The sequence below is a fragment of the Athene cunicularia genome, assembly GCF_003259725.1.
Source record: "Athene cunicularia isolate RWA chromosome 14 unlocalized genomic scaffold, athCun1 chr14_part1, whole genome shotgun sequence".
NCBI lineage: Eukaryota > Metazoa > Chordata > Aves > Strigiformes > Strigidae > Athene > Athene cunicularia.
This window is the reverse complement of record NW_020799118.1, coordinates 14,187,936-14,214,276: the sequence shown is the minus strand read 5'-3', so window position 1 is coordinate 14,214,276 and position 26,341 is coordinate 14,187,936. Positions and strand designations below refer to the sequence as shown.

The 26,341-nt window shown below is 47.2% G+C and overlaps 3 protein-coding genes across 3 annotated transcripts in view; 1 reads left to right on the top strand and 2 right to left on the bottom strand.

The window, feature by feature from the left end:
• The window catches only part of GFER (growth factor, augmenter of liver regeneration), a 4,205-nt gene extending 3,429 nt beyond the window's left edge, over window positions 1-776 (bottom strand). Inside the window, exon 1 of the mRNA XM_026859200.1 lies at window positions 664-776. Coding sequence (XP_026715001.1) covers window positions 664-776 — 113 coding nt within the window. The remainder of the gene's footprint in view (window positions 1-663) is intronic.
• Window positions 777-9,819: 9,043 nt separating this feature from the next.
• On the top strand, window positions 9,820-14,548 carry NOXO1 (NADPH oxidase organizer 1). Its single transcript, XM_026859199.1, has 8 exons — window positions 9,820-10,923; window positions 11,381-11,461; window positions 11,570-11,698; window positions 12,052-12,302; window positions 12,567-12,760; window positions 13,028-13,141; window positions 13,409-13,526; window positions 13,765-14,548. Exons 1-8 carry the CDS (start codon window positions 10,858-10,860, stop codon window positions 14,417-14,419), a joined length of 1,608 nt encoding a protein of 535 aa, XP_026715000.1. The 5' UTR covers window positions 9,820-10,857; the 3' UTR covers window positions 14,420-14,548.
• A 1,306-nt stretch (window positions 14,549-15,854) lies between these two features.
• Window positions 15,855-26,340, bottom strand: TBL3 (transducin beta like 3; the record flags this gene model as incomplete). The annotated part of the gene is made up of 21 exons (XM_026859197.1): window positions 15,855-16,086; window positions 16,239-16,397; window positions 16,730-16,801; window positions 17,033-17,136; window positions 17,637-17,695; window positions 18,085-18,241; window positions 18,653-18,723; window positions 19,498-19,728; window positions 19,873-20,023; window positions 20,923-21,026; window positions 21,526-21,584; window positions 22,043-22,184; window positions 22,555-22,751; window positions 23,120-23,216; window positions 23,632-23,707; window positions 23,993-24,160; window positions 24,625-24,709; window positions 25,230-25,371; window positions 25,661-25,708; window positions 25,982-26,074; window positions 26,164-26,340. Coding segments are annotated over 21 exons (2,505 nt in total), but the record flags the coding sequence as incomplete, so codon positions are not given.
• Window position 26,341: the final 1 nt, after the last annotated feature.

Here is a 26,341-nt window from a genome sequence, read left to right as displayed (position 1 = left end):
CCTCGGGACCGGGGTCTCGGTCTCGGTCTCGGTCTCGGTCTCGGTCTCGGTCTCGGTCTCGGTCTCGGTCCCGGTCCCGGTCCCGGGAGGTGCGGGACGGCCTCGCTGTACCCCCGGCTGGGTGCTGGCTTGAGGGACGGGGCTTTTCCTCGGCCCAGGCGTTGGCCGTTAAACACCACGCATAGAAGTACGCGTTTCTGATGGGTTTTGCCAATACGGCAGTAGCCTCTGGCTTTAAATCTTGTGTTTGAGGAGAAAAGAGAGGGCATTCCTCCCACAGCACAGTGACATGAGCCTCCTGCTAGTGCTTGTTCGCCTCACATCTCTGTATATATATATATATATAGAGAGAGAGATATAGATATATATACATGTATCTATATAATGTGTGGCAGAGCTCGTGGGCCGGAGCAGCTCTCCTGCATAGCGAAGGGCACCTCAGCAGTGTCAGTGGTAAGAATAGAGTGTGATTTATAAAACAAACAAATGGATAACTCAATTCCAACTCACGCACCTGTGGCAGAACACACTCCTATCAAATTTTACGTGTTTTAACACCTGTCATGTGCTTGTAAAACTATATTGAAGGATTTACTTATCTCTTTCCAAGAGCGTTTGCATGTGTCACACAAGGACAGGTATGTCAAAGAAATGAGCCCTCACCTGCAGCTAAGCAGCTCAGGGGTGAAGGAGAGCCCAGGCCTTGCCCCAGGTCTCGAGTGGACATTCAGCAGCTTTCTTTTTCCTCCTGGGGAGCCACAGGCTTGCAAGCACATGAGGACGGTGCCCCAGCTCCTGGGTGATGGTCCAGCACAGCACCAGCTTCAGAGCTGGGTCTCTCACCGCTTGGAAAGGTTCATTATCTGGGGCTTGGCACTGTGATAAAAGCAGAGATAAAGCTTTTGGCCGTTTCATCCTGTAGTCCGTGGGGTGTGACTGCCTGAAGTGCACCCTGCAGCCAGCCTCCAAGACAGCCACCTCGGCAAGGTCTTGGGGGTCAGAGGACAAAAAGCTGGAGTGCAGCACAGACTTGCTCTTTTCCTTCTTTTTGGCTTGACACTGTGGTGCCATTAGAGGTTTTGAGGACACAGAATGAATCTCTCACTGTGTGGTCAATGCACTCTAGAATGCATATTTTGTACCCACTTCCACTTTTTTCTTCTTCCTATACTGCAGGTCAAGTGAAAAATATGATTATTTTGTTTAATGCAAACAAAGGTATGGCTGGGATGGAGATGGACCAAAATACCATCTTAAGAAATGTATCAGCTGGCTGGGATAGGTTTTTGCCTCCCTCCCTTCCCTTCCCTCCTCCTTCCCCTTCAGGCAGCATCAGCCCTTTTCATGGCCCTTCAGGCAGTTGTGACCTGGGACATTTCTCCGTAGGAGCTTCTGCCCCTACAAACAGCTACACTTCTCCACATCCTGTTTCTTCCAACTGCTTCGTAGCCTGTTTGAAATACATCTTGAGTCTTTTGCCTGATGTTGTGCTGCTGTGCCACCAATTCTGCAAAGACACAATTTGTATGAAAGTTGCTGGAAAAATACTGCTCATTTTCAGCTGTTATCCTCCAATATATTTAACACAGCATGGTGTAAAATGTTTAGTAGGTAATGCATCACTTCAGAGAAATGCTTCAAAGACTCGCCTTTGAAAAGATTTCAAAACTTAGTGTACTTTCTGTGGAAATGGCTGATCTGTTTCTCAGTCTGTGTAGCACTAAGTTGACAATCTGGATCTCCATCTTTGGACCTCCTATTTACAAGTGCTCTTTTTTTAAAAAAAAAAAAAAAAATTTGCAATTTAATGAGAACATTTCTTTGCTGATATTTGTGAGGGAGGGAAGAGAGACATGAGTAACAGATAGGAACTAGTGAAATGGGTTTGTCTAAAGTTATAGACAACTATATATCTCAATTTCACACACAAAGGAAATATCAACTAGGGGAAAGGACATTCTCTATGTTTGTTTTCCTTACCCACCAATAAATGTTTAAATTATGTTGATGACCTCATTCTTTTTTTTTTTTTTTTATTCAGGAAAAAAGACATGCTGGTATCTGGAAGAGAGACCTGGGGAATTTCCTACAGTGCTTTATTGCTTAGCCTTCAAGAAATTAAATATGTTCAGGGATGTTTCTAAGTCAAAGCAGTCTCCTTATTTGGCTGTTAACAGTCTGTTTGCTTCCTTGTGAGTGATTTCATTTATTGAGTTAGTTAAAATATAAGCATTTTTTATTTTTATTTAAAAGGAAAAAGTTCATAACCCGGAAAGAAGCTGTTGCTTACAGAGGGATTTGTGATCAGTGTTGGTCCCCCTGCCCCTTTCCTGGTTGGCTCTAAGAGCAGAGCTGGCTCTTTAGGAAAAGGTGTTCCCAATTTTCTTTATTTGCCCTCATAGCCAGCATCATCTTGTTTCAAAGCAGTCAAGTTAAAAAACAGAGAGATGCTCAGATTCAAACCAGAGCAAGGAAATCCACTTTACTGTCTCTTAATTGAATCCAAGTGCAGAACTTAATTAATTCCATCCGAAGGAAGGAACATGGCGCAGAACAGAGGAAGGATGCAGCAGCCTCCTGCTCTCCCTGCTGTTCTAGCCCAGCAGGAGCCTGCTGGGTGCCCCGTGGAGGGTCCCCATGGGTGCCGGTGTTCAGCCACGCGTCCCTCACCAGGATTGTGCCACACTGGAGCATCCCTGCTGTGTCCTTGCACCACCGCTGCCCCCTCGGCTCCAAGCCTGCCTGAGGTGCTCAGACTGGGCAGAGAAGCTTCAGCACGTGTGGGCAACATGTGAGCTCAGAGGGGACGGTGCTCTGGGGCTGAAGGAGGCCGCGGTGAGCCCCAACAGCCGCTTAATCCGTGTCTAGAATAGGGTAATGTGAAGGACAGTCATTACCAGGAAGCGTTAGTAGAACCTGCACTTGAGAAAATGAAAAGGGTGTGTTTGCCTTTCTCAGAGGAAGACTGCTGTTTGATGTTCTGCTCTTATCTTTGGCACTTGCTAAACAAGAGCTTGGGAACTGGCAGCTGAAGGCAGGTGTGCGGGGAAGGAAGAAGAAATGGGCTGGCAACGGGAGATGACCTGTTATTTGAAGCCAGATCAAGAGGTATTCCTCTGCTCGCTCTCTGGCGTGAGGGCAGCAGCTGGGGCTGGACCCCCCCTGGGGCTGAACACCCCCCTGGGGTTGGACACCCCCCGGAGACCTGCTACATCGCAGCCAGAAAGGCGAGTCAGGATGGGCAAAATATGTGGCACAGGCATCCCCCCCCAGTGGACTTTGGGTGAGGACAAAGGCCTGAGCTTAAATACAGGTCCTGAGCAAAGGAGGGGAACCCCAAGGAGGAGTGATCCCAAGGAGGAGGAACCCCAAGGAGGCTTCACACAGCTCTTTTCCCTGCAGCCTGACCCCAGGCTACAGCAGGATGCATGTTTATGTACAGATATAATTACCTCTACAGAAAGGCTGCTAATTTTCAGAGCTAACTGGCTTAGATAGGCCAAAAGTCTTGCTGCTTTCTGCACAGCCCACTTTCTGGGGGGCAGCAGGATTGTATGGGAATGTAATAGCCTGCAGGGCCAGAGAGCCTGGACTGCCTGCTGGTGTGTATTTCTGTTACTGCAATAAAAAGTTAGATTTTGACCAGAGAACAAGCAATAATATTCTCAAAGCCTTGTGCTTTATTTGGGAACCTAAAACCCACTGACTTATTAATTTATTTAAAGTTCTTGGAAAATTTTACCCTATACCTCTCAGGATTCTTACCATGTTTTTTGTGATGGTTTTGTAGGTAGTTCAGTTGAATATAACTGTTGTCTTGTCCAGGGGAATACACCTGCAGGAAGCTGACATGTATTTACATGCAAGGATGGGAGCCTAAAGTCCAACCAGTTACAAAGTGAGCATCAGAAATTAGTCATGCAGTTGTTTGTGAAATTACAGTCAACTAGGAAATAGCAGCAGAAAAAAAAATAATGTTTATTTCCAGGTAAGTGAATCATATTGAACAGTTTTGCTTGTCTACAAGCATCACTGCAAAATTTCCCATGGCATGAATTTATCACCCAATTACTAGGATGGAGCCTGCTGCTGTACAGACACACTTCACTCCACTAAATGGGTGAGACACCAATCTCAGTTCAGATCCATCCAGAACTATTAAAATCTGTTCAGTCAGAGGTGCAAGGCTTCGCACACAGTATACCAAGCCTCTGTCTTGCTCAAATCTGGGGGTCTACACCCAGTGAGTGCAGTATGTTATTTTAAAACTTGTGCTGTTTTTATGTGTGGATCCTTTTGCTGATTAAACTGAGAATTCAGCAGTAGTGGTGTATATATTTGCAATGGCAGGGATAGGGGGAAAACCAAATTGTTTTCTGCAAGTTGGTACAGGCAGTCCTCTAATGCTGGTGTCGTGCTCCAGTCTGTTTCCTACATACCAGACTCTCTCTGAGCATCCATGGAACCTGTTAATCTGAGCACAAACACAGCAAAATTAGGGTTTTCCTTCTGTGCTCTTGAAGAATAAAACACAAAATCTTCAGCAAGCAGCTCCCGTTCCTCTTGGCTTTGCAAAAGGAGACTGGCCCGACTGCCCTCTGCAAACGCCAGCTGAGTTCAGAGTAGGCTTCAGAGGCAGCCCTTGATTTAGTAAGAAGATGCTATTTGAAGTTCATTTTAAAATGTAGCATGCTGTTTCACATGTGGATTTTGAGGCTCTGTCCTTACTAGATACTCCCATTTTTGTCTCCTAAAAATTAATGACCCTGTTGTTACGAGATCTGTGCTTTTTAAATCACTTGTCCCGTACAGGACAGGTTCATCTGGTGATTCCTGTCTTTTTCCTCATCCTTATGCAGCTCTCCCCGATTTTGGGGTAATTGCTTTTTCTAGAAGTAGGTCAAAGCAAGTAGATAGTAGTAAGTCCAATCAGTGGTAGAGGAAGAGATTTTTCTCAACTAACAATTGCTAGAGAATGTGTTGAATCATTAAGAATTAAACATTAATGAAAAAACGTTTCTCCTTCCATGTTACTCTTCTCCTCACCAGACTTTTGATTGAAGATTAAATATTGTTTTCCCCGTTTTCTGAAGGGGGTAAGGAACACAATGGTCTTGTCTTCACTCTGAAATAAAGGTGAACTTTTAACTTGGGCTACCAGTGCCGGTGGAAACCCCAGGACAGATAAAGCACTTTGCATATTCTGCTTATCGGTGGCAGTGGGGAATGAGGAAAGGGTAAGAAAAGGATGATCAGATCTCAGACTAATCTGGGAGGAATGCAGTGGTCTTGCCTCTGATCAGACCTTACCATATTTACCATGAAGTAAGAATAGATTTTGCCCAAGTGAAGAGAGTATTTCTACCTGTCCAGTGGTGCTTGTTTCCACACAGATTGTGTTGCTGTGATTTTCCCCTGACAGATTTCGTGCGGGGCAGGCTGTGCACTTGGAAACTCAACCCTGCCTTCCGCCTCCCTTCAGGCCCCATAGCCGTGTCCCAACATATACATAAACTGCATTGGCCTTGCACCACACCCTGCACTCTTCAAACACCTTTTTTTCTTTTTTTCTATAGGAAATGATGCAGGAAACTTTCTCTTGCAGTGGCTTAAGTTATATTCTCATCCTTCCTGTAAATTTTCTTCCTGAATCATGCTTTTTTCCTTTGCACAACCTTAGGAAAACATGCTACTTTTACAAAGGAGCTATGAAACTATTGCCACAAGTGCTTGGTAAACAGGGGCCTGTCCAGCGTGCCCCAGGCAGCAAGCAAACCTGCGCCAGGCAGCTTTCTCCCTGCGCTGAGCAGCTGGAATCCAAGGGCATTTCAAGGAGAATTTGCTCCGTTGCTTTCACTCCTCTCAGCCAGCTAGTGCTTGGTTTGAGGGAGTTTGATGCAATGCTGTGATTTTATACCAGCTGTAAGGCTGAGGCCACGCTGCAGTGACCTGGGGAGGGACAGGTCCCCCCTGTGCTCAGCTCTGATCTCCATGTGAGCAATAACCAGGGACAAGTCCATTGCAGGAGACTGTGGATTAAAAGGTGTGGGACTCACGCTGAGGTGGAAAGGTGGCAGAGGAAAGCAGGCAGGCATGGAGCACAGAGGGGAACAAAAATGCCTGCGGAAGCCAGCCCTTCTCAGTGTGCTGGCTCACAAGCCATGGCGATCATGTGCAGTTTCCTTATGTGAAAGGCAGATCATTGCCTTACAGAAAACAAGCACTGTCTTTTCCCAGCACTGCTGTAGGAGGCTTTGCTGACTGGACTGTTTCTAAGACAGCTCAGGTAGCAGCACTTCAAAATTACTTTTTCTTCCTTCCAGCAAATGCTGCCTTACCAGTCTGAGCTGGTGGAGAACAGAGCAACAGACTCAGCCTTAATGGCTCTTCAGTCTCTAGCAGGAGAAAAGTGTTACAAGCTGCAGCAGTTCACTGTGATCCAAATGAAAACTGGGCTTGCAAAATTAATTCTTGGTGCTGTGCAGACACTGCAAGTTCATCACTGGGAAAGCAAGGTCCTGCATGCAGCCCTGGTGCAGATACCAACCGCCCAGCTCCTGTTACTGTCCCCACAGTGCCCGTTACCACAGCTGTCCATGCTTGAGCCCTAACTCTTTAGAATTTTTTCATTCTGCCCTTGAGGAGTCAGTGAGCCCCCTACACTGAAGATGGACGTGCATCTTCCAAAGCTCCTGCAACGCAGCCGCTTCGGGGCGTGGAGACGTGCCACGCTTCTGCGTGTGCTCAAAGGATTTCTGATTCAGATTCCACTGGCCACCGAAAAATGCATTAGTGCCTGCAGCAGCTGCTGAAATTAGGAGGAAATGAAATACCTTCTTCTGGATTAGATATTGCAAAATCTCTCATCCCAGCCTGTGTGAAAGTTCAACTGCTTCCTTTGTTTATGAGGTGAAGGATATTTTTGTCAACTGCAGTGTCTGATTCTTTTTTTTTTTTTTTTTTAAATAAGAATCTGTTTATTTATTGGAAGTCTAAAACCTCTTTGAACTTTTAAAATCAGCTTTTAGCAGCTGAGCTTTTCATTAAAGGTGCTGATAGGTCATGTGTTATCACAGGTGACCTTCAAGAACAGTAAAGGGCAGGTTTTGATCCTGAGGTGATGGTGGGAAAAGATGAAGTTCTACTGGCGTTGTTCCAGGCGAGGCCCCCCCTTGGCTGTGCCCACGGCTCCTTTCCATATCTCTTTCTTGCAGCCATAGTATCTCAAGGTTGGTTTGAGGACTTTTTCTCACTTTGCCTTTCCCTGGTGAGTTTGCAAGAGGTCAGTGAGTCTGGCCTCTAGTAATTCCTCCTGTTTTGGGCATAGAAGTGCCTGATTTAGAGTCCCACACATCTGCAGCTGTGAAATGTACAGGTCACTAACTGGCCCAGACCTGACTTCTGTACGTGGTAAAGAATGTTCATAGCATGGTTCCTTCTCTTTTTCATATGTGTGTGTTTGTGACAAGGCCATTGCTTGTTAGACTTGTCAAATGGCTGTGGTGGAGCTGGTGAAGCACTGCCCTTGGCTGCCCCCAAGCACCCACGCACTCAAGCTCTGCTTCTGGCTTTTGTTGGATGCAGTGAAAGACTGGTCCAGGCACTTTTCCCGCTTGCTCTACTCTGGTTAAACACACCAGGTTAAGTTATTCCTCATCTGTACTGAAATGAAAAGAAAACCAGACCCTTAGTGTTTATTTGTCACAAATATTTTGCACTCAGTGGGGGGAAGCTGGTCTTGTAATGGCAATAGTGGCAGGGACAGCCCGGGTGGCCAGGGGGACTCCCTGAAGCCACTGGATGACTTACCCCGTCCCTCAGACTCTGGGCTCTTCGGGGTGGATCTCTGTTGTGACTCCCCATGACTATACCTCAGTCACTGTCTGTGACACAAACAGTATTTCATGTACCCAGAGCAGCTGCTTCGGGGCGGCACTGATGTTCCTCAAGTGGCGGGAGGCAGAGCTTCACCTTTGCCAGGCGTGCTTGGAGCAGGCTGCAAAACAACTGCAGTTATTACTTGTGTTTCTTCAGTCTTGTCAAAGCTGGAAAGTCCGCTCCTATATATTATTTGCTAATTTATGATCTTTTGTACCTTCTAAAACAACCAAAGAAAAAAGTAACTGCTGTCCTTAAAAACTATGTAAATACTGATGATGAAGTAACAGCACCCAGCAATACTTCCCCCAGTTTTACTTTGTTCGGGCAGACTACTCCTACCCTTCAGTTAATAATTACACATAAGGAGGTACCAATTTATGGCAGGACAACATGGAAGTAGTAGAAAACGCAAAGTAAACTTGACAATGTCGGGAAGAGGGTGTTTTGGTTTGTTTTTTTTGTGAAGGTGATGCAGTAATGCTGCTGAGGAGCACTTGTGCTGACCCAGAGGCCATCTGGCACGGCCCTTCCTCTGTTTTCACAAGTAACGTCACTTCATACTAATATGACGTGACTCATTAACTCAATGTCTTGAACAGACAGTTTCTTGACATCAAACTTGTCAACAACACAGCAACGATACTGCAGAGCCCTGAACTGAGCTCTCTGGGATGACACCAGAAACCTTGTTATCTCTGAGTAGTGCCTGGCCATTCTTCCCACCTCTGCTCTGCATCGCAGTGACCTTTGCTTCTGCAATACGCTTTCTCAGTAACTAATTATTGAGGTTTGAGTAGTTTTGCTCATACTTCACTTTATCTGAGATCCCTGTCCCCAGCCAATCTTCCCCAGAAAATGGACTCTCCAAACCACACAACTGGCCCTTCACCCTCAGGTGACTTCCAAACCTCCGTCATTTCACCTTCCTGTTGTGACATCTGGTCATATGTTTTCCATGTCCCCCTTCTGCCTGAATTTCCTGAAAATGTTGAAATCTGGCAAAGTTTTTGGAACTAGCAATTGCCAAAACTAAGGCTGTTTCCTACTCTCCTTGTTTTCACTGACACCTGATGAGCGACGTGCTGTCTGAACCTCCCCTGGCTGCCTCCTGTGTGTACAGACATTGCAGCTTCTCAAAGATCTTAATTGTCTTTGGCTTCTCCCATTCATGTTTACATTTTACACTCTCAAGTTTGCCTGAGACAGGAAACCAATCAAATGTGCTTGATCAAGAGTCTTGGTTCCAGCTGTTTCTGAGAACCGCATAAGAGCCGTGTAACAGCGAGCTCGGGCCCGGCTGGGCAGCCGAGGAGAAGCCTGGGAGCGTGGGTATGATGACAGGGACTCAGTGAAGGGTTTTGCCACCTTGGAGAGTGGCAGCTTCTAGATAAGCACGGTCATAAACAGAATAAACTCACTGGATTGATTTTTTCTCTCTCTGTAAAAACCTTACTTTTTGAGCCAGGTAGATTTAACAGCACGTGCTTTTGCTGGACCCTTTGTGATCCCTCGGGGATGGAGGGTCTGATTCCAGGGCTGTTGAGGGCAGTGAGCTGCATTGCATCACCTCTCCTCAGGGCAACTCCTGTCTGGCTTCACGAGCCAGGAAATGCCCAGGAGATGCCGTTAAAGGGGTTTTCCCACCAGGACCGAAGTGCTGTCTGTATAACTTTCCTTTCCCTATAGAGGACAGATATCCAGCGGCAAAAGATTGAACTGCAACAAAAACACCTCCCCCAGAAACTGCTGTCCTGCTGCGCAGGAGCAGCCTCACATGCTCATGAAACTCAAACCAAGGCCCTGCTCACTGTATTTTCTGGCCATCCAGAAGGAATCTTGTTCAGCCTCCTATTCAGATTTTGGGGGGATTTTTGGGAGATGAAAAGTCATCCACAGCTGCTGCTGAAGGTTTGATACACCAGGTGTGACTGGAAAATGAAAGGGAAGGCAGCACTGAGCCCCTCAATTTGGGCTCCAATAACGATAATGATTCAATTTAGACTTCATCAAAGAAGAGGGGGAGGGGGGCTGGAGGAGGCGGTTTGATCACAGGGATGCCCTTCAGCCAAATCATACCCTGAGGCACGATGAAGACAGTGGCTCAGTGAAAGGACAGGCTGGAATTACAGGTCCTGCAGTGCCTCTGGGCAGGGGGAGCTGGGCCATGGGAAGAGCTGCTGGTCGCCCTGGTGGGGTGTGGACACCTGGCTTGGTGCAGGACAGAGCACCCAGCACTTGCAGCTGAGTCTCCATCATGTATTCACACTTGAGCAGCTTTGGGACTTTTTCAGTTACACCCTGCGAGATGGGTTAATCCTTTGTTCCAACAACATTAGCATCAGCATCTTCCACTAATTTCTGAGAGCGTGCAAATATTGATAGAGCTACCAGAAACACATATAAAGTGAAGCATCTTAGCAGGTGGGAAAAAGCAGTAAAGAGAAGATTTGTACCAGCTAGCACACACACCAAGTGGTGCCTGATGTGTGCTTTACACCGAGCCATGTTAATCAGGTTTTGGGCCTAGTGTGAGCGCAGCCCGAGCTCAAGCAGCTCTGACAAGCAGGAACATGTCCTAAAGCCATAACCACAACACGTCTGTCCCTGGGAATGCACTTCAGATCACAGGAGGTGTTGCTGCCCTGGTGGCCTCCCCGACACCCAGGGCTGATAAACGGACCCAGTCTCACCTGCTGTGTTATTCTAGGAAGGATGTGATAAGCTGCTTCTCCTCCCCAGCTCTCCAAACTACACCCCTGCCATCTGCCCCTGGGTGTACGTGCATGCTAAAAGCAGGGGGGCAGGTAAAAGGCAAGAGGTAGTTTGCAAAATTACGGAATTTCTGCCAGCGTCCTTGGGCGGAGGAGGAAGAGCGGGAACTCCTGCGCCCTGCCTCCCGTGGCAGCGTATTTAACCGGGAAGTCGAGCCTGGAGCTGCACCTCTGCACGGGGGAGAGAGGAGCAGGCTGGGGGAAGATGAGCTGCAGCAGGTACCCAGTGAATGTGAAGGCTGTTGGCTTGATGCAATGCAGAAAGCAGAAGGTACTTAAATGGGCTTTTTGTTGGATTTTTTTTTCTCTTTAAATATTTACAAATCGGGAAACTAGAGGGCTTTTTTGAGTTGTTCTTACAGGGGTATGTTTACTCATTTCTCTGCAGTATTGGGATTAGAGACTTGTGATCTAGGAGGGGGGGGTCTTAGACTTGTTTTTTTGATGGGCTTAATATCATAAGACAATGGTTATCTTGGATTCTGCTGTCTTTCTGTTCACAGTGTCATAAAAATCTTCTGGTTTTAATGATTACCCATTTGGGGCCCTAAAATTAAGGAAATATTTTTATAGGTCTAATATTTAATTTCATTTTTTGATATGACAGTTTTGCAGCCTGAAGCCAGAATTAAACCACAGGTCCTAGAAAATGCCGATTGTTGAAAGCATCCAATACTGAACATTGTAATTTTAAAAAAAGGCACTTCTTTTCACTTTTATTTTTCCAGAACTACATGATATTTGTGTCTTGGTCAGATCAGAACAACATTCTCATCTACCGGACGTTTGAAGACTTTAAGAGATTCCATGTAAGTATCCCCCAGAAAACAGGATTCCTGTCCTGGGGAGGGGGAAGGAGCCCAGCTGCGTGCCGGGGCTGCAAAGCACCACTGTTCTCTCCTCTTCCTTGCTTTTAGAAAGAGCTGAAGAGAAAATTCCCCATCGAGGGTGGGTCACTCAGGAGATCTGACCGGACAATACCCAGGTTTAGAGGTAAAGAGAACAAATACCTAACAGCCCAACAAACACGACAGCGCTATCAGGGACATTCATAACTAATGACAGACTTCAGTCCTTCCTCTGGAACAGATTAACAGCTTGCTGCTGCTCATGGCCCAGTACTGCTGGGTTTATTAATGCACTTGGGTCTATTACTGACTTTAAATAACCCAGAATGACTTAAACAGAGAATTGTACTTGGTAAATTTATATTACACTTTAAATACTGGCCCAGAGTTCCTTGCAACATTTTAATGTGAACAAAGATAAATTTTAGGTATTGAAAGCTTGTATCAGGTGCTATTAAAGATAAGGAAGCAGAAGCAGCTGCTGTTTCCTCTTCTGACAGTTTGGGCTTGTGTGGGGAAAGGGTGGCAGGTGAGGGCACCCTCCTCTTCAGGAAAAAGATGCTGCTCTCAGGGCATTCAGACCTGTTGTTTTACACCAACTTTGCTCATGTTATTTTAAAGATGCAAATGTGAAGCAGAGGAAGAGGGGGAAGCTGAACAGGTGCCTGGAGATACTGAAACTGCTGGAAACTTACTCCCAGGAGCTGCTGAAAATGGATGCTAAAATATCCCAGGGTGAAGATGTGATTCAGTTTTTCAAGGCACAGACCCAAGACCTGGATCCCTCCTTTCCTGAAAACAGGTATGAAATCACATTTGTATTTTCTGTTTGTATGCATCTTCATGAAACAGAAATGTGACAGAATATGGGTAGAAGAGAAACAAAAGTTAAATACTGGGGTGGCAGAGCAGGGAAGTTCTACTGAATGCTTTAATGCATGTTTATGTTGTTTCTGATGCCTAAGATTTTCTTAGCCTACTGCGTAGATGATTTTACCAAAATTAATACTAACCTCAACCTTCCACGGGAGCTTTCAGTAAATCAGTATTAAACTTTACTTTTCAGTGTTGTGATAATGCCATCAGAAATTGGAGGGGAAAAGAAAAACCCAGCACAGCAGAAGCTCTCCTCTATTACACATCCCCAGGTGTCCCAGAGCTACAGGTGCATCGAGACCTTTGAAACCAAAGACACAAAAAACAAGACTTTCAAAGTGGATAAGAAGGAAATTATTGAAGTGTTAATCAAGGACATGACTGGTATGTTTGATAGGGATTTTTTGGTTTCAGAGCGGGATGGTGTAAGATTAATTCACAGCTTGGCAAATGCCAAGTCAGGAGCACCCTGGCTGCGAGTGAGTGTTTGTGCCTGTGCTGTGCTCACCCGGAATGACACGGGAGGAAGGAAAAAAAGTATCAGCATGGCACTGGCTAGGCTCTGCAGAATGTCCCTCCTGTTTCTTGTGGATTATGGTTGTCTGTCTACTTGCAGGCTGTTAAAAACCTTTTTTTGGCTGTTTGCTGCAGGATGGTGGCTAGTGGAAAACGCAGACAAGCAGATAGCCTGGTTCCCAGCCTCATATCTGGAAGAGATTGATGTCCACAAGGACATCCAGAGTGCCTTGAGCTCAGACAAGGAGGGTAAGTCTGGTTCTGGCTCCCTAGGACACCATGTTCCCCCTTCAGGAAAAAATTAAAAAAAAAATTCTGCAAAAATCCTGCCACTTCAACCACAACTTGGAGCCCCTGCCTGGAGCTCTGACTTCTGATCAGCTGTGGGTCTCCTGGCAGATCCATCACTCACAGCAGTGACACTTGTCCTGCAGCTATCTTGTCCCCAGGGCTGCGGAGCTGCTCTGTCCCATTTTATCCTTAAGGCAAAATCTGACGTCCCCCTCCTCTCTGCAGGCAGCCTTTACTTTGTGGCACGGGCCTACGAGTCACAGAAGGCAGATGAGCTCTCACTGAACAACGGCGTAGTCGTGGAGGTGATCAGGAAATCCGATGACGGCTGGTGGCTGATCCGGTGAGGCGGCTTTTCCGAGGGGGACAGTTCCCTGCTGCAGGTGCATCCTGCCTGCTCAGGGCGTGGAGGGGCTCCCCCAAGTTGACTGCCCTCGCCTAGGGAGGGTTTTCCCCTTCCTGGTGTCCTGTGCACTGGGCTGAGTCCCCACCTGCTTCCCCCGGGCGCTCTGCTCCCTCCCCACGCTCTGAAGCTGGGAGAAGGGCTCGTTTCAGTGCCTCTTTCCCTCCATCCCCCTCAGATACAACGGTCGAACCGGCTACATGCCTTCCATGTGCCTCCAGCCCTACAAGAACCCTCACCACAAGCTCCAGACCATCATGAGCTGCGGGCTCAACGTCTCCACCCCGAACCTCTGCTCCTCCCTGGTGGTTGCCCAGCCCCAGGCTGAGGCTGCAGCACACTGCAGGGTGCAGGTTTGCTCCTCCCTCAGCCAGACTGAGGAGGACTTGAGCTCCTCAAGAAGCAGATCAAGGTCTCTGCCCAGGGCCAGCTCCACCCCGGACCTGGAGTCAGACAGCTTGTCCCTCAGCTCAGGGAGCAGCAGTGAGCGGGATGGCCGCCTCAGCTGGAAGCCCAATTTGTCAAGATCTCTGCCCGAAGTTGAGCAGGCCAGGAGCTCTCCCCTGGACCATGCGGCAGCCATGCACAGCAACAAGTCTCCCCGCCTCACCCATGAGGACAGGAATGATTCTGGTTTTGTGGAATCATCTACAGCTGATTTAAATTACTCCCTCACTGACCCCGACTTGGCTGCTTGTGCCCCCAAGGTGCCCGTGCGTCCCTCAGCCCACGAGATCCTCCAGAAGTGCAGCACCATCACGAAGCGAGCCGTGCAGCAGTCTTCCTCCCGGCCAGCACTCCAGGCTCTTCTTCCTCTCCCCAGCACACACTAGTGCCCTCAGGGTGGGGGCACAGACCCAGCCCCGGGCCAGACACCCTCCTCGAAGGAGCCAAGGGCTTGGGGCTGTTGCTTTCCAAGGACATGGTTAGATCCCAATGGATCCCACATGCAAACGTGGCTTCTGTGGGTAACACTGCCCTGTGCTGCAGCTTGCAGTCAGGAGGAGCTTTAGTGGAGTTAGTGGGAGAGGATTTATGGGTTTAACTTATCAGGGGAGTCATAGCAGCTCCTGGGTCAGTCAGAGGTCACTTCAGATTCAGTTAATTCTCCCTCAGGCAGGTGTTTATCCTGCAGCGCAGGATGTGAACGGTCTTGGCGTTATTCCTGAGGGGCTGCAGCTGCTCTCCATGGTGGAGAGAAACCGGGTCAGAGCAGGGGAGAGTCACCCCTGAAATCCAGAGCTACAATTGCTGGGATGGGACGGTACAGCCATGTGGATGTCATTTGTCCAACATCCCTATTTTTTTTATATATATATATATTTTTTTTTAAAAAAAAAACCCTCTTTGATTTTTGGTGTTTTTTGGGGAGCTTTTTTTGTTGTTTCTGTGGGGATGTTTTTTAAATTTTTTTTAAAGGTTAGATCAAATTGGGTAGTGGAGAACCAGCCTTCAAATACAGGAATTGGCTGGATCTGCTGATCAAAAAACCTGTTGGCTGGAAACCTCATCTCTAACCAGTCCCTGCAGTGACATCTGTGCAGGCACAAAGCAAAACCAGTTGCAGTCTACCTTCCCTCCCAGCTGGGAAAGGGGGCCAGAGCCCATTTTTATGAACAAAATATTCCCCTTTCAAGGGGGTCTGATAGTTACTGAAACTTGCAGCAATTCTCATCCTAAACTCATTTGCTAGAATTGAGTTAGAAAAATAGTTATAGAAAAACTTAGATGTATCTTATATAGATTGCTGCCTTTTAGTTAATCTCCCAGGTATCTGTTCTTTTTTTTTTTGAAACAAGTAATTTAACCAACTTGTATTTATGTTGTTCTAAGTTTTATACATCTGACTATATAATAAAATACATATAAATACCTACAAGACTGCTTGTTTTTCATAATTCAAAAATTTTCTAGCTGGAGAATTAAAACTCTGCTTATATCCCTTCCCAGGTGCTAATACTGAGGGCAGGCACAGGGGAGATACCTGCCTTGGCCCAGGCTGAGTTTTGCCCAAACAAAATATTCAATGGCATCGATACATCACGCCTGGCTGGGCTGCAGGATACAATACAACATCAACAGTTGTCTCTCTCAAACCCTGTAAAATCTTTAAATCCCCAGGTTCTGCCTTTTCTCCAAACTAAGTGCTGTTTAAGTGTCCAGGCCTGAAAATTCCAGGGGTGAAAATATAAAGGAAAACCACAGCTTGGCCAAAGAAATGAACCCTTCCTCTCATTAAAGCCCCAAGGAGACCAAATGCTGGACTTGTTTTAGAAAGTCAAACTTTAAAATTTTATTATAAAATAGGGGAATAGTCCAGTTGCCATACCTGGCAGAAAAGCAGTTCAGGCTCTCCCCTCCGGAAAGAGCAATGGGCATGAGGAGGGTCACAGTGTCAAGTCTTCCTGCTGGGAGGCATCAGCCAGCCTCATGTTCTGCCACATGAAATCAATGAACATGGAGGCCTGGAGCAAGCGGCTCAGCCTCTGAAAATGCCGCTCTGTAAGAAGAGAAAGGTGACAGTTCACACTACGGGAGGGAAAGCTCAGAACAGGGCGCAAAAAGCTCTCTTTTTAGACCAAGGCAAGCAGGGAATACTCAGGACCAGGAGGAGGCCTCAGGCTCGGAGCCCGTCCCTGCAGCCTGACTCACCAGTGTAGGGCAGCAGTGACTCCACTGCAGATTTAATGCCCGAGTACTGCAGGAGGCTGTCTGGGGCTTCGTGCTTCAGCAGGGTTTCGATGACAGCTTGGGCCTCGTGGCAGTTCCGTGTGTTCGTATTCCACGTCACCAGGAACGTCAACACGGCCTCTACGGGGCGAGGAGAGGTGAACTGCTGGCGTGGGACGGGCTGAGGCAGCAAATGGCTCTTCTGCCCTACAGAGCAGACCCGCTCCCGCCGGCTATGCCCGAGGGGCCCAGAGGGGCAGAACAATGATGTGCTGAACTGCTTCCTGCATGGCCAGGCCAGGCCAAACCACACAGAGCTCAGAGCAGCTGCTAGTGTGCACACGAGTAACACCGTGACAAAACCCAGGGAGCTCAGCGGTAAACGCTGTGCTAGGGACATTCCTCTCATTTCAGTTGAGGAAATAAACCCCTGACCCGAACCATTTTAGCACTTAAACGACATTGCAACAAACCTTTCTGATCCTTCCGGAGCCGAGCAATGTTCTCTTCCAAGTGCTTTCTCCCATTGGTTTCCTTGAGGATGGCTGCAGAAAAAGAAATTGAGAGTCTGTGTGGGAGCTCAGCCCTGCACCCGCGGGCTGAGCAGGGAGACCATCCGCTATCAGGGGTGACTGCACTGAGGGAAACAGGAGCCGTAAGAGAAAGGGAAAAGCAAGACTTTCAGACAATTAGACTTTGTTATCTTTGTCTACCTGGAGATGTTCTGGAAAGCAGAAAGGGCAGAAAAATGCCTTCAGAGCACAGCTCGGACTCACCTTTGACCACCATCAACACTGTGTGTGGACGATCCAGCGAGATTGCCAACCCTAAAGCTTTGAGGTATCTTTTCTCATGAAGCAGGTTTGAAAGCTCTTGCTCTCTGGAAAACAAGTCAGGGTCAAGACAGTAAGACAAATTATATGGTTGGCAGAAAAAACCACTATACAGAAAGTAGCAGATTTGGCAATAGCAGCACGTTTAGTTTAATGCCAAGAAGTTAATGCCACTTGCCAGCGAGTGCCTCAGTGCCCTCATTGTGCAGGTAATTACATTGGCACGTTCAAGGGCTCCCTGAACTATTCTGTGCTGGCTGAAGTGGGAGAAAGTGAAAGTAGGTTTCAGCGGTTTGACTTTGCTTATCTTGGCAGTGCCTACATGTGAAACCAATCAATTGTCAAGCTGACAGTATTATAGCAAGGCTTTGCAGGAACTAAAGATAAACTACAAAGGAGAAATGACTGCTGTGCCTTGACAGCCTCTAAATAGCTAAATGATGTAATTAATATTCGGATTAGACTGAGCTGGATGGCTCTAGGTGTGGACAGTTCTACTGGACAGCTTGTCTTTCACACAGCTCATCACTGCACAGGATCAACTTACTTCATAATCTGCTCCTCCTGTTTAGCTTGTGCCTCCTCCTCTTCAATTTCAGTGACATCCTATAAAAAAACCCAGAATATAATTTTGTCAAATCTTGCTTTAATACAGATAAATTTTTATTTAGCCATCAAGTGATGAGATCAGTTTCTGCAGCAAGATCTGTAGGTCAAGTAATTGAAGTGATAAATCCAGCAACTCACAACTTCCCTCCAAACCACCCTGAGAACACCAGCACCAGGCAGGCTGCTAAGGGCCATCTGCTGTTCCTTTGACATCAACTGGGGAAATACAATACGGCCAACCCCCCCAAGATATGCCTTACTGACCCAATTTCTAAGTGCAGAAAAATGAGAGCACATGTCATGTTGGAATAGCGGGGAACAACCTGCTGGGATCCCCGAGTTCTCCACCTGCATCCTGAGGAAACAGAGGCAGACCCTGACTGTACCTTCCACAGCAAGATGCAGGAGTCACTGGATGCTGTCACAACCATGTCATCTTGCTTGTTAGAGTGAAGACCCCAGATTTTGTCTTCATGACCATCTAATGTTTTCACACATTCATTTGTTTTAATCGTCCAGAGTTTTACAAGACCATCAGAGCCGCTTTTGGGAGAGAAAGAAACACAACAAAAAGAATCACTGCCTAGATCCATTCTTGCTCCAACCTGCCGCAAGTATCAGATAAAATGGTCCCATTCTGATGCTTTTCAAACAGGAGAATGAACCAAAAACATCTAGGCTGAGATGCACCCTCCGCTCTGCTTAACTAGAGTGTCTGTCACCAACCTAGCAATATCACAGCAGCTCAGGACAATCCACAGCGTAGCAGGAGAGGAGGAAGGTTAAGTCAGGCCCTGCAAAAAGCCTGGCATAAACACGGCCTCTTCCTATCAGTCTTTCCAAAACTAAACCCATTGCACAAGATTCTTCCCTCTTGCTGCTGCTATCAGCTAAGAGATTTCTCTTCTTGTTAGTTTTGCCATCTTCCTCTAGACTCCTGGTGTAGGCATTTACCTGCTGAGCAGTTGCATTCCTCGGCTTACAAAAATGATCTTCAGTACGGAAGCATCGTGACCTTCAAAGGTCTGGAAAACAGAAAGAAAGCTCAGACCTGTTTGAATTGTTGCCTTTCAAGGGGATAATATTTACTCCCATACAGGTAATTTCCAAATAGCAGCCTTCATCCTTGGGATTATTACAGCTGGTTAAAAGAACAGCAGGAAATGATTTGTCCCCACACCATTTCTGCAGCCAAGCTGCTTGCCCACCCTTGTTGGCCAAGGTCATACTGCAAATGGTGGGAATGGGGGGGCCAACTGCCCTGGCTGTGCCCCCAGAAGGCCGATTCCCCCGACACTGCATGAAGCACCTGCTCAGGGGGGTGACACCACCAGGCAGAATGTGGCACAGAGTCAGCAACTGCCTTCTCGTGGTCTTAGCGAGACCCCACTGGACTGGAAAGACTGTTCTAGCAAGACTGAGTCTGAGATTTAAACTTGTGTGCTTAAACTTGATGGGCACAGCTGGGTCAGGCAAAGCCAACTTTCTTTCAACAGCACGAATGTGCTTTTCCCCTATGATCAACCATGTTGCTCACTGGTTTAGAGAAAAGAAAATCACTTGAACGTTGGGCAGATGCTCTTGTCCTGCAGCTTTGTGTGTAGCTCACAGATCCAGGATCCTGCAGAACAAGGCTAAACCTGGGGAGCTCAACCTTCATCATGGCCACGTTGCTGCGTTTCAGCCACACTACCTAGCAGGTTTGTTGTTTTTTTTTTTCTCTAAAGCAGCCTTAATCAACCCCTTGGGCTTTGGCACAAGGGCTGTCTGGAGAAAGGGGTGCTCTGAGTTCTCATTACCTTCAGACAGCTGAAGTCCCGAAGACCCCAAAGCTTCAGGGTCCCATCTGCTGAAGAGGTGGCCAAGACCTGATCCACAGGGGAGAACTGCACACACCAGATCCCACGCTTATGGCCAGCGAAGACACCCAGCAAAGAGCAATCGGAACAGGCCCACAGCTTGGCCAGCCGGTCCTGTGAGCCAGTGGCAATCAGCTTGTCGTTGGGAGAAACTGCCACACTGTTTATGTCCTGGAGAAGTCACACAAGTACAGAGAGCACCAGGCAGCGTCAGACTTTGCTCTAGCTGTCAGACAGGTAATAAATGTAGGGTACAACACAGGAGAGAAAGATTTAAATACTAAAAGCATATTTTAATGTCAGATGAAGCTTTACCTTGTCATGACCCCTCTCAGTCACTTTTGCATGAAGGGCTTCTGGGCTGGAGATCAAGGCTGCTTTTGCTTTGGAAGTGAGGGATTCCGGGATATTCCAGATCTTGATAGTGCAGTCCTGGCTGCTGGTTACTACGAAGCTTTCTTTCAGTCTGAAAGGAATAAAAATATCAAGTGTAAAGAAGCAAAATGGTGGTTTCCCACACACAGAAAAAATCCCTTTTCCTCCCCTACCAGGATCTACACACGTTCAGTCAATCTGCTGGGATGTGAAACAGTGCTTTCATGTTTTTCCAAGATGTCTTTCATTTTACTTAGGTCCCTGGGATAGCCTCCAGCAATTCACAGAATCACAGAATCATTCAGGTTGGAAAAGACCCTTGGGATCACTGAGTCCAACCATCAGCCCAACGCTAAAGTTCTCCCCTACCCCACATCCCCCAACAGCTCATCCTTAAACACATCCAGGGATGGGGACTCTGCCCCCTCCCCGGGCAGCCTATTCCACTCTCTGACCACTCTTTCTGTGAAAAATTTTTTCCTAATGTCCAGTCTGAACCTCTCCTGTTGCAGTTTAAACACTAGTTTCAGACACTAGGCAAGAGCATTGCTAGCTCCCTTCATTTGCAAAGGTACACTGCAGCTCTTGAATGGGCAAGCTGAGCTTCCAGGCTGTTAGGCAGCATGAAGAAAGGAGAGGAGCTGATAAACAGACATGCTATTCAAGCAAGCACCTTCACAGACACGTTCTCTTCACTCCCCAACCCTCCTCTCCACATCACTCAAGCTTTATCTGGCAACTTATCCAGCAGCTGCTCCTTAAGGAGTTAAACTGACAAAGAAATGCAAACTTTGCAACTTATGGATAAACAGATGTGCGTCAAAAAAAAGTCACCCTTCCTTCAAACTCGAGTGCTGTGGTGAGCTGGGACCAAGCATGAGAAACAACAGGGCTCAGAGGGAGGCACCCACCAGAACATTCACCCTGAGGATCAGAAAAGCAGCCGCAACTCACACTAGCAAAGGGAAACCCTCCTCTTATTTTTATTACCTTGAGCAAGAGACTGCGCCTACCCCGTGTGCGTGACCCAGTCCCTGGGCCACACAGAGCACCCTTCCATCTTTGTTCATCCGCCAGACTCGAAGGCTTTTGTCCTGTAACGGGAGAGGACAGAAACCGCTGGGATTTGCTGACAGGTGATCAGTTCCTCATGCACTCACCATGTCCATAAGCCTGACTCTTCGTTTATTTTCAAGCTTGAACCTTTGCCTGCACTCATCAGAGTGGGTGAGGGTAGACAAAGGCAAACCTGGTGTGCTGCAGCCAAGGAGGTTGATTTCTGGGTGTACCAGGGCAGTTGGCACCTTTTTTCCAACATTTTACATTTTTTTTTTTTTTTTTTTTTACACCCAGCTCCCCATCAGTCTCATGCTAATGACCTCTCTGAACTATAATGCACTTGGAGAATGAGACATCTCCTTTCAGGCTAATAAATCCCATTTCCCCAGGGACAACGTTAAAAAAGAATAGGGGAAGAACCTTATATTTGGGGGATGTTGCAGAAAGATGGATCACTAAAAAGAAATACAACAACTCTGCCCATAAAGATCACTAGAAATGAAGAGTTTCATTAAAGGAAGAAAATTAACACACCTTAGCACAGCTGACGAACATCAGGCCTTTTCTGAAGACATCCAAAGCAAGAATTGTTTCTAAACAGAAGAAAAAACAGCTGGATGCAAAATACTGAAATCAGACAACAGAAACATGTCAATTAATAACTGACTGGGGGACAGGTTTGGGACACTCGGAACAAATCCACACTCACTACATAGGGACCGGCTGCGCTCGGCTTTGGTGCGAGTCTCACCTGCAGCCACAAAACTGCACTCAGAGCTCACCCCCATGTACCCACATCTTTAGCTCCACTTTAAATCAATCTCACTGATAGTGAAAGGGACCAAATTGGCAGACATGGAAAAAGAAAACTAGTATTTTCAAAATCAGGACAGCTTAATAAATCCTTTTTCCACACAACTCCAAAACCTGCTGGGATGCTGTTCCAGAGAGAACTCAAGGACTCCAGTCTCCACATAAGAGGGATGAGAGAAGCTGCATAAAGAAATACTTGCAGATCTCCCACCTCCACGTCAGAGCTGACCACACACACCTGTGTGGCCGTAGAGGATTTGGCAGTGTGATGTGGCCAGTTCAAACACTTTCAGCTGAGGGCTGTTGGTGGCCACAACAATGTGAGAATCACCCGGCCCAAGGAACTTCACATCCAGAACTTCATCGTTGTAACCTGCAAGCTGAGGGTGACAGAACAGAAACAGCTTAATAGGGACGAGTTAGCTGGTTAGAGAAGCACTGAATGGGTCTGTGCTCAGGGACGCTATACGACTGTTATTTTTCATTTAATACTGTGCGTAAAAACCTTTTTTACACATAAGATGGAGCATGGGAGGGATTTCTGGCTAGGCCTGTTCTCCTTTCTTTTTCCTAGGTTTGTCTCTGTTCAATATTTCTCCAAACAAGCCAATTGGCTTTCTGGCTTGCAATCAAGGAACAATTCAAGTATGGGCAGGAGGGGAGGGCACCCTGGACAAAACTTTCACCAGAAGCAGAGCTGATCCTCAAGTATGCATAAGGGAGAGGAAAAGGGAGACTGAGGGTTGTTACCTGCTTCCTGAGCTGAAGAGTTTGAGCGTCATATAAAACAATGTTGTGTTCCACGGACACTGTGACAATCTCGTTTCTCTCAGGCACAAGCATGCACTGGGTGAGGCTGCGCTCGCTGGCCTCCTCCTTCAGCGTGAAGGGCATGGGCTGGGTGTACACACAAGCAGCTGTGGCAACTTCCCAAACTTTCAAGATGCCTAACAAAAATGACAGATAAATTATCTGTCAGAACTGCTGTTTCAGATAGTGGTTGTGCAAAGAGTATAAAACAAACCCTGGCCTTGCCAACTGGAAAAAGCTACGCAGCCTTATGGCAGGACTGCGATGACATCCAATCACAGTGGCACGAAGGGCCACAAAATCTTTCTTCTTCAGTCCAAATCAAAACTTTACTGCAGTTTGAAAATATAAAGAGTTAAAGCTCCACAGCATGTCTGACCAACCCTGCTCACCCACTGTTGTCAGAGGAGGAACTGAAGAGAAGGCTCTGCCCTCCAGCCCTCGGTTCAGCCCGAGAATTCTGCCACACAGAGAACACACATCCCAGGAATGCAGCGACACTCACCTTTGCTGCCAGCTGTGACAAAGTGCAACCCTTGTTTCTTCACACCCAGCTGAGAGAAATCTCCTTTTTCAGGTAACAAGACAGCAGCTTCCACGCTCTGGAAGAGAGTTGGCCAACCACCAGCTGAGCACAAGGGACCAGAGTCCCATTTCAGCAACCAGAGCTGTGCAACAGCTTGCTAGAGCCGACAGACACCCCCCCACACTCCCCTGCCCCAGGCTGTGAGGCTGCCCAGGACAGGTAGGCAGATGCAGTGAGAGAACAGAGCTTTTACACAACTGCCCTTCCCTCTTCCTCCAGCACTGGAGGCAGCAGTGGCAGGTATTTCCTCAAACTGCCCTGACACAACCACACCAGGCAAGCAGAGAAAGAAGAGAAACAGCTCTGGAAAGCACAAGGGAGGGAAATTTGATTTCACAATATACAGGAACCTAAAGAGGGAGAAGTACTGTAGGATCATGACCTAGAAAACTACAAAAGATCTCAAAGAAATAAATTAAATGCAACTTCACCTCATAGACAGGGACGGTTCGTTTACTTTCTTTGGTTTTCAGGTCCCACACCATGCAGATTTTATCACGGCCAGAACTGCAAGTTAAAAGAGCAGTTTCAGGCTCTGAGAAGTCAAGCTGAGTGCAAATTTGGAATTGCATGAGTTCAACACCCCTCTGAAGAGGCCCATGTGAAAGAAAGCACCAGCCTGCCATTGCCAGAAACAAGGGTGTTGACACCCTCAGTTACTCAGTTCTATGGTCAGGCAGAAACTGAACACTTGCAGGAGCCTTTCTCCTCACACGACCTTCCCAGACCCTACAGAAACACCCAGGCTCTGACAGGGTGAAGGGGAAAGGCAAAGCCTCCGCAAGGTTTTACCTAATGAGCGTGTTTCCATCTGCAAACGCCAGTGAGGTGACAGCGCTGAAGTGGCCATCCAGCATAGCAACACATTTGCTGGAATTTAGGTCCCAGATGCGGATTTTGTAGTCAACTGAGGAGGAGAAGAGTTGCAGCCGGGAGACGTCAGGGTGGAACTCAACAAGGCTAGACAGGAGGAGATGCACTTGAACAGGACAGGAATAAACTATCTGGCGTGCTAGCATTAGCCCAACATTTAAATAAATACACTTTCTACACAAGGAGTTTGACAGATCAATTGACAGGATTTGTAAGAGGACTTTATAGGATTTCATTCCTCTGTCACCCACCAGAAAAATTTACAACTGCTCTTTGCCACTCTTTCCACATTCTTGAAGTACAGGAGTTAGCAAGCACAGATATTCCATTTAGATCTCAACAAATTTCTTGACTAAACTGTTTCCTCTCTGGGCTAAAGTCAGTCATGGTGCTGCTCCTTCACTAGACATCTCAAAAAGCAGGGAGCAAAAGAGCCCAGAACCTGCCCAGAATGGGCCTTTATATTCCATTAACTCAAGACATTTCACATCAATCCCAGCATCCAAGCAACACACTAATGCCAGCAACTGACAAATACGACTCATCCTTACTGTACAACTCCTGAAGATCCTTTTAGGTTATGTGTGCAGTACTGTTTGATCATGTCCCAAATCTTAATGGTACTGTCACAGCCACCTGGGAAAAGAAGAGTGTATAAGAATGAACTATGGAGGGGACACACAGGAGGGTCTAACATATCAGCAAGTGTAAAATTTCATGGTTTGAAAAGGCAGCAAAAAGAAAAATGAATCCAATAACAACCACCCATGCACAGAAAGTCCATGGAGCACCTTACACTTTCAGAGAGCTAGGCAAAACCTAACTGCTCACAGTCAAATCTGAAGCACAATTAAGCTACGGGTCATGCCTGACCTCCTCCATCTCCAAGAGTCCCTGTTCTACACCAGGATGACTACATGGCACTGCCTCATAGATGCCTGATGTTTATCAGCATTTTACTATGCATATTTTAGACAAAACATTGAAAGGATCCTGTCTCTCAAAATGCCATTTCTATTTAAGTAAAACCTCTTCTGATGACATCTGAATTCAGGAGATTGCTACCTCAGGCTGTGTCCAGCTGAGCCAAATGATTTAAAAGCAGAAGGACCACTCAGCACCATTCCCCTCGTGTGACACTGAAATAGGGCCATACCTGTGGCTAACAACGTTGAAGTAGAGTCGAAGGCCATGCTAGCTACCGGCGCAATGTGCACGGCTTTCCACGTGCGAACACACTTGTTCTCTCGCCAGTTCCACTGCTTCAGCAACAGGGCTCGGCTCCCTGTCACAAGGATCTATGCAAAAGCAAGAAGAAAAGCATGATGATTACTAATTAGATTTCAGATTCAGCATCCACAGACAAAGCACTGAAATGCCGGTTACTATGACACTCTTATAGCTCAGTCTCTCAGCATTCCTGTCTGACTCGAGCCCAGAAGGGGAGACAGATGGAAGTGCCCAAGATGACTCTGCAGAGATGTCTGGAAATGCAGAGCACTTCTAGGAGGAGTGGCTTTCAGTGTCTGCTGGCTTTACCAGGAGGCCTAACAGAACAGCACAGAAAGCCACAAAGCAACCACATACCTCATCGTCGGGGCTGAGAACAAATGAAGTGATATCCTCTTCATCATCCTATAAAAATGAAAAGAAAAAAACCACCACTGTTGAACCATCTGCGGAGCGCTCTCAGAGTTCCCTCTTGACATGCTTCTGCTGACACTGAGTGCACCCAGCAGCTTCCAGCTGCACTTAGGGACAACACAAATAACATCTGTGCCCAGAACCATTCTCATCTTCCCCTCCGCTTCTCCATTTTAGTAGCTTTAAGTCAACAGCTAGCGGTAAAGAACCCCAGGAGCCCTGGAAAACCCTCCTCTCCAGTCGGCGGAGGCTGGATCTCCTCACCTGCTGGAGGCTGTGGAGAGCTCCTGTTTCTACATCAATGACATTCAGCTTGGTCCCACAGGGACAAAACATGAACTTGCCATCCCGGTTTATCTGGAGAAAAGGGAATGGAAACCAAGAACGTTAAGGAACCGGGAGATGGGGTATTCCCAAACCTGCCCCTCCCTGTCTCAGCACATTACCTGGACTCTCCCTCCTTTGTAGAAAGGTTCGATTTTCCTCGACACAACGTAGCTGGAAGGAAGAGAAACGCGCAGACCGGCGGTTAAACAGAAACTGCGGCGGCCCGCTAGCTCCCGGCCGCGAAGCCCCCAGGCAGCGCCCGCCACACACGCCCGGCCATCCCACCGCCCGGGGCCT

Bases quoted from the DNA above. Each gene is read 5' to 3' on its own strand.
- NOXO1 (XM_026859199.1), top strand. From the start codon at position 10,858: ATGAGCTGCAGCAGGTACCCAGTGAATGTGAAGGCTGTTGGCTTGATG. The intron at 12,761-13,027 runs GTATGTTTGATA...TGTTTGCTGCAG, and splicing joins GTTAATCAAGGACATGACTG to GATGGTGGCTAGTGGAAAAC. The intron at 13,142-13,408 runs GTAAGTCTGGTT...TCCTCTCTGCAG, and splicing joins CTTGAGCTCAGACAAGGAGG to GCAGCCTTTACTTTGTGGCA.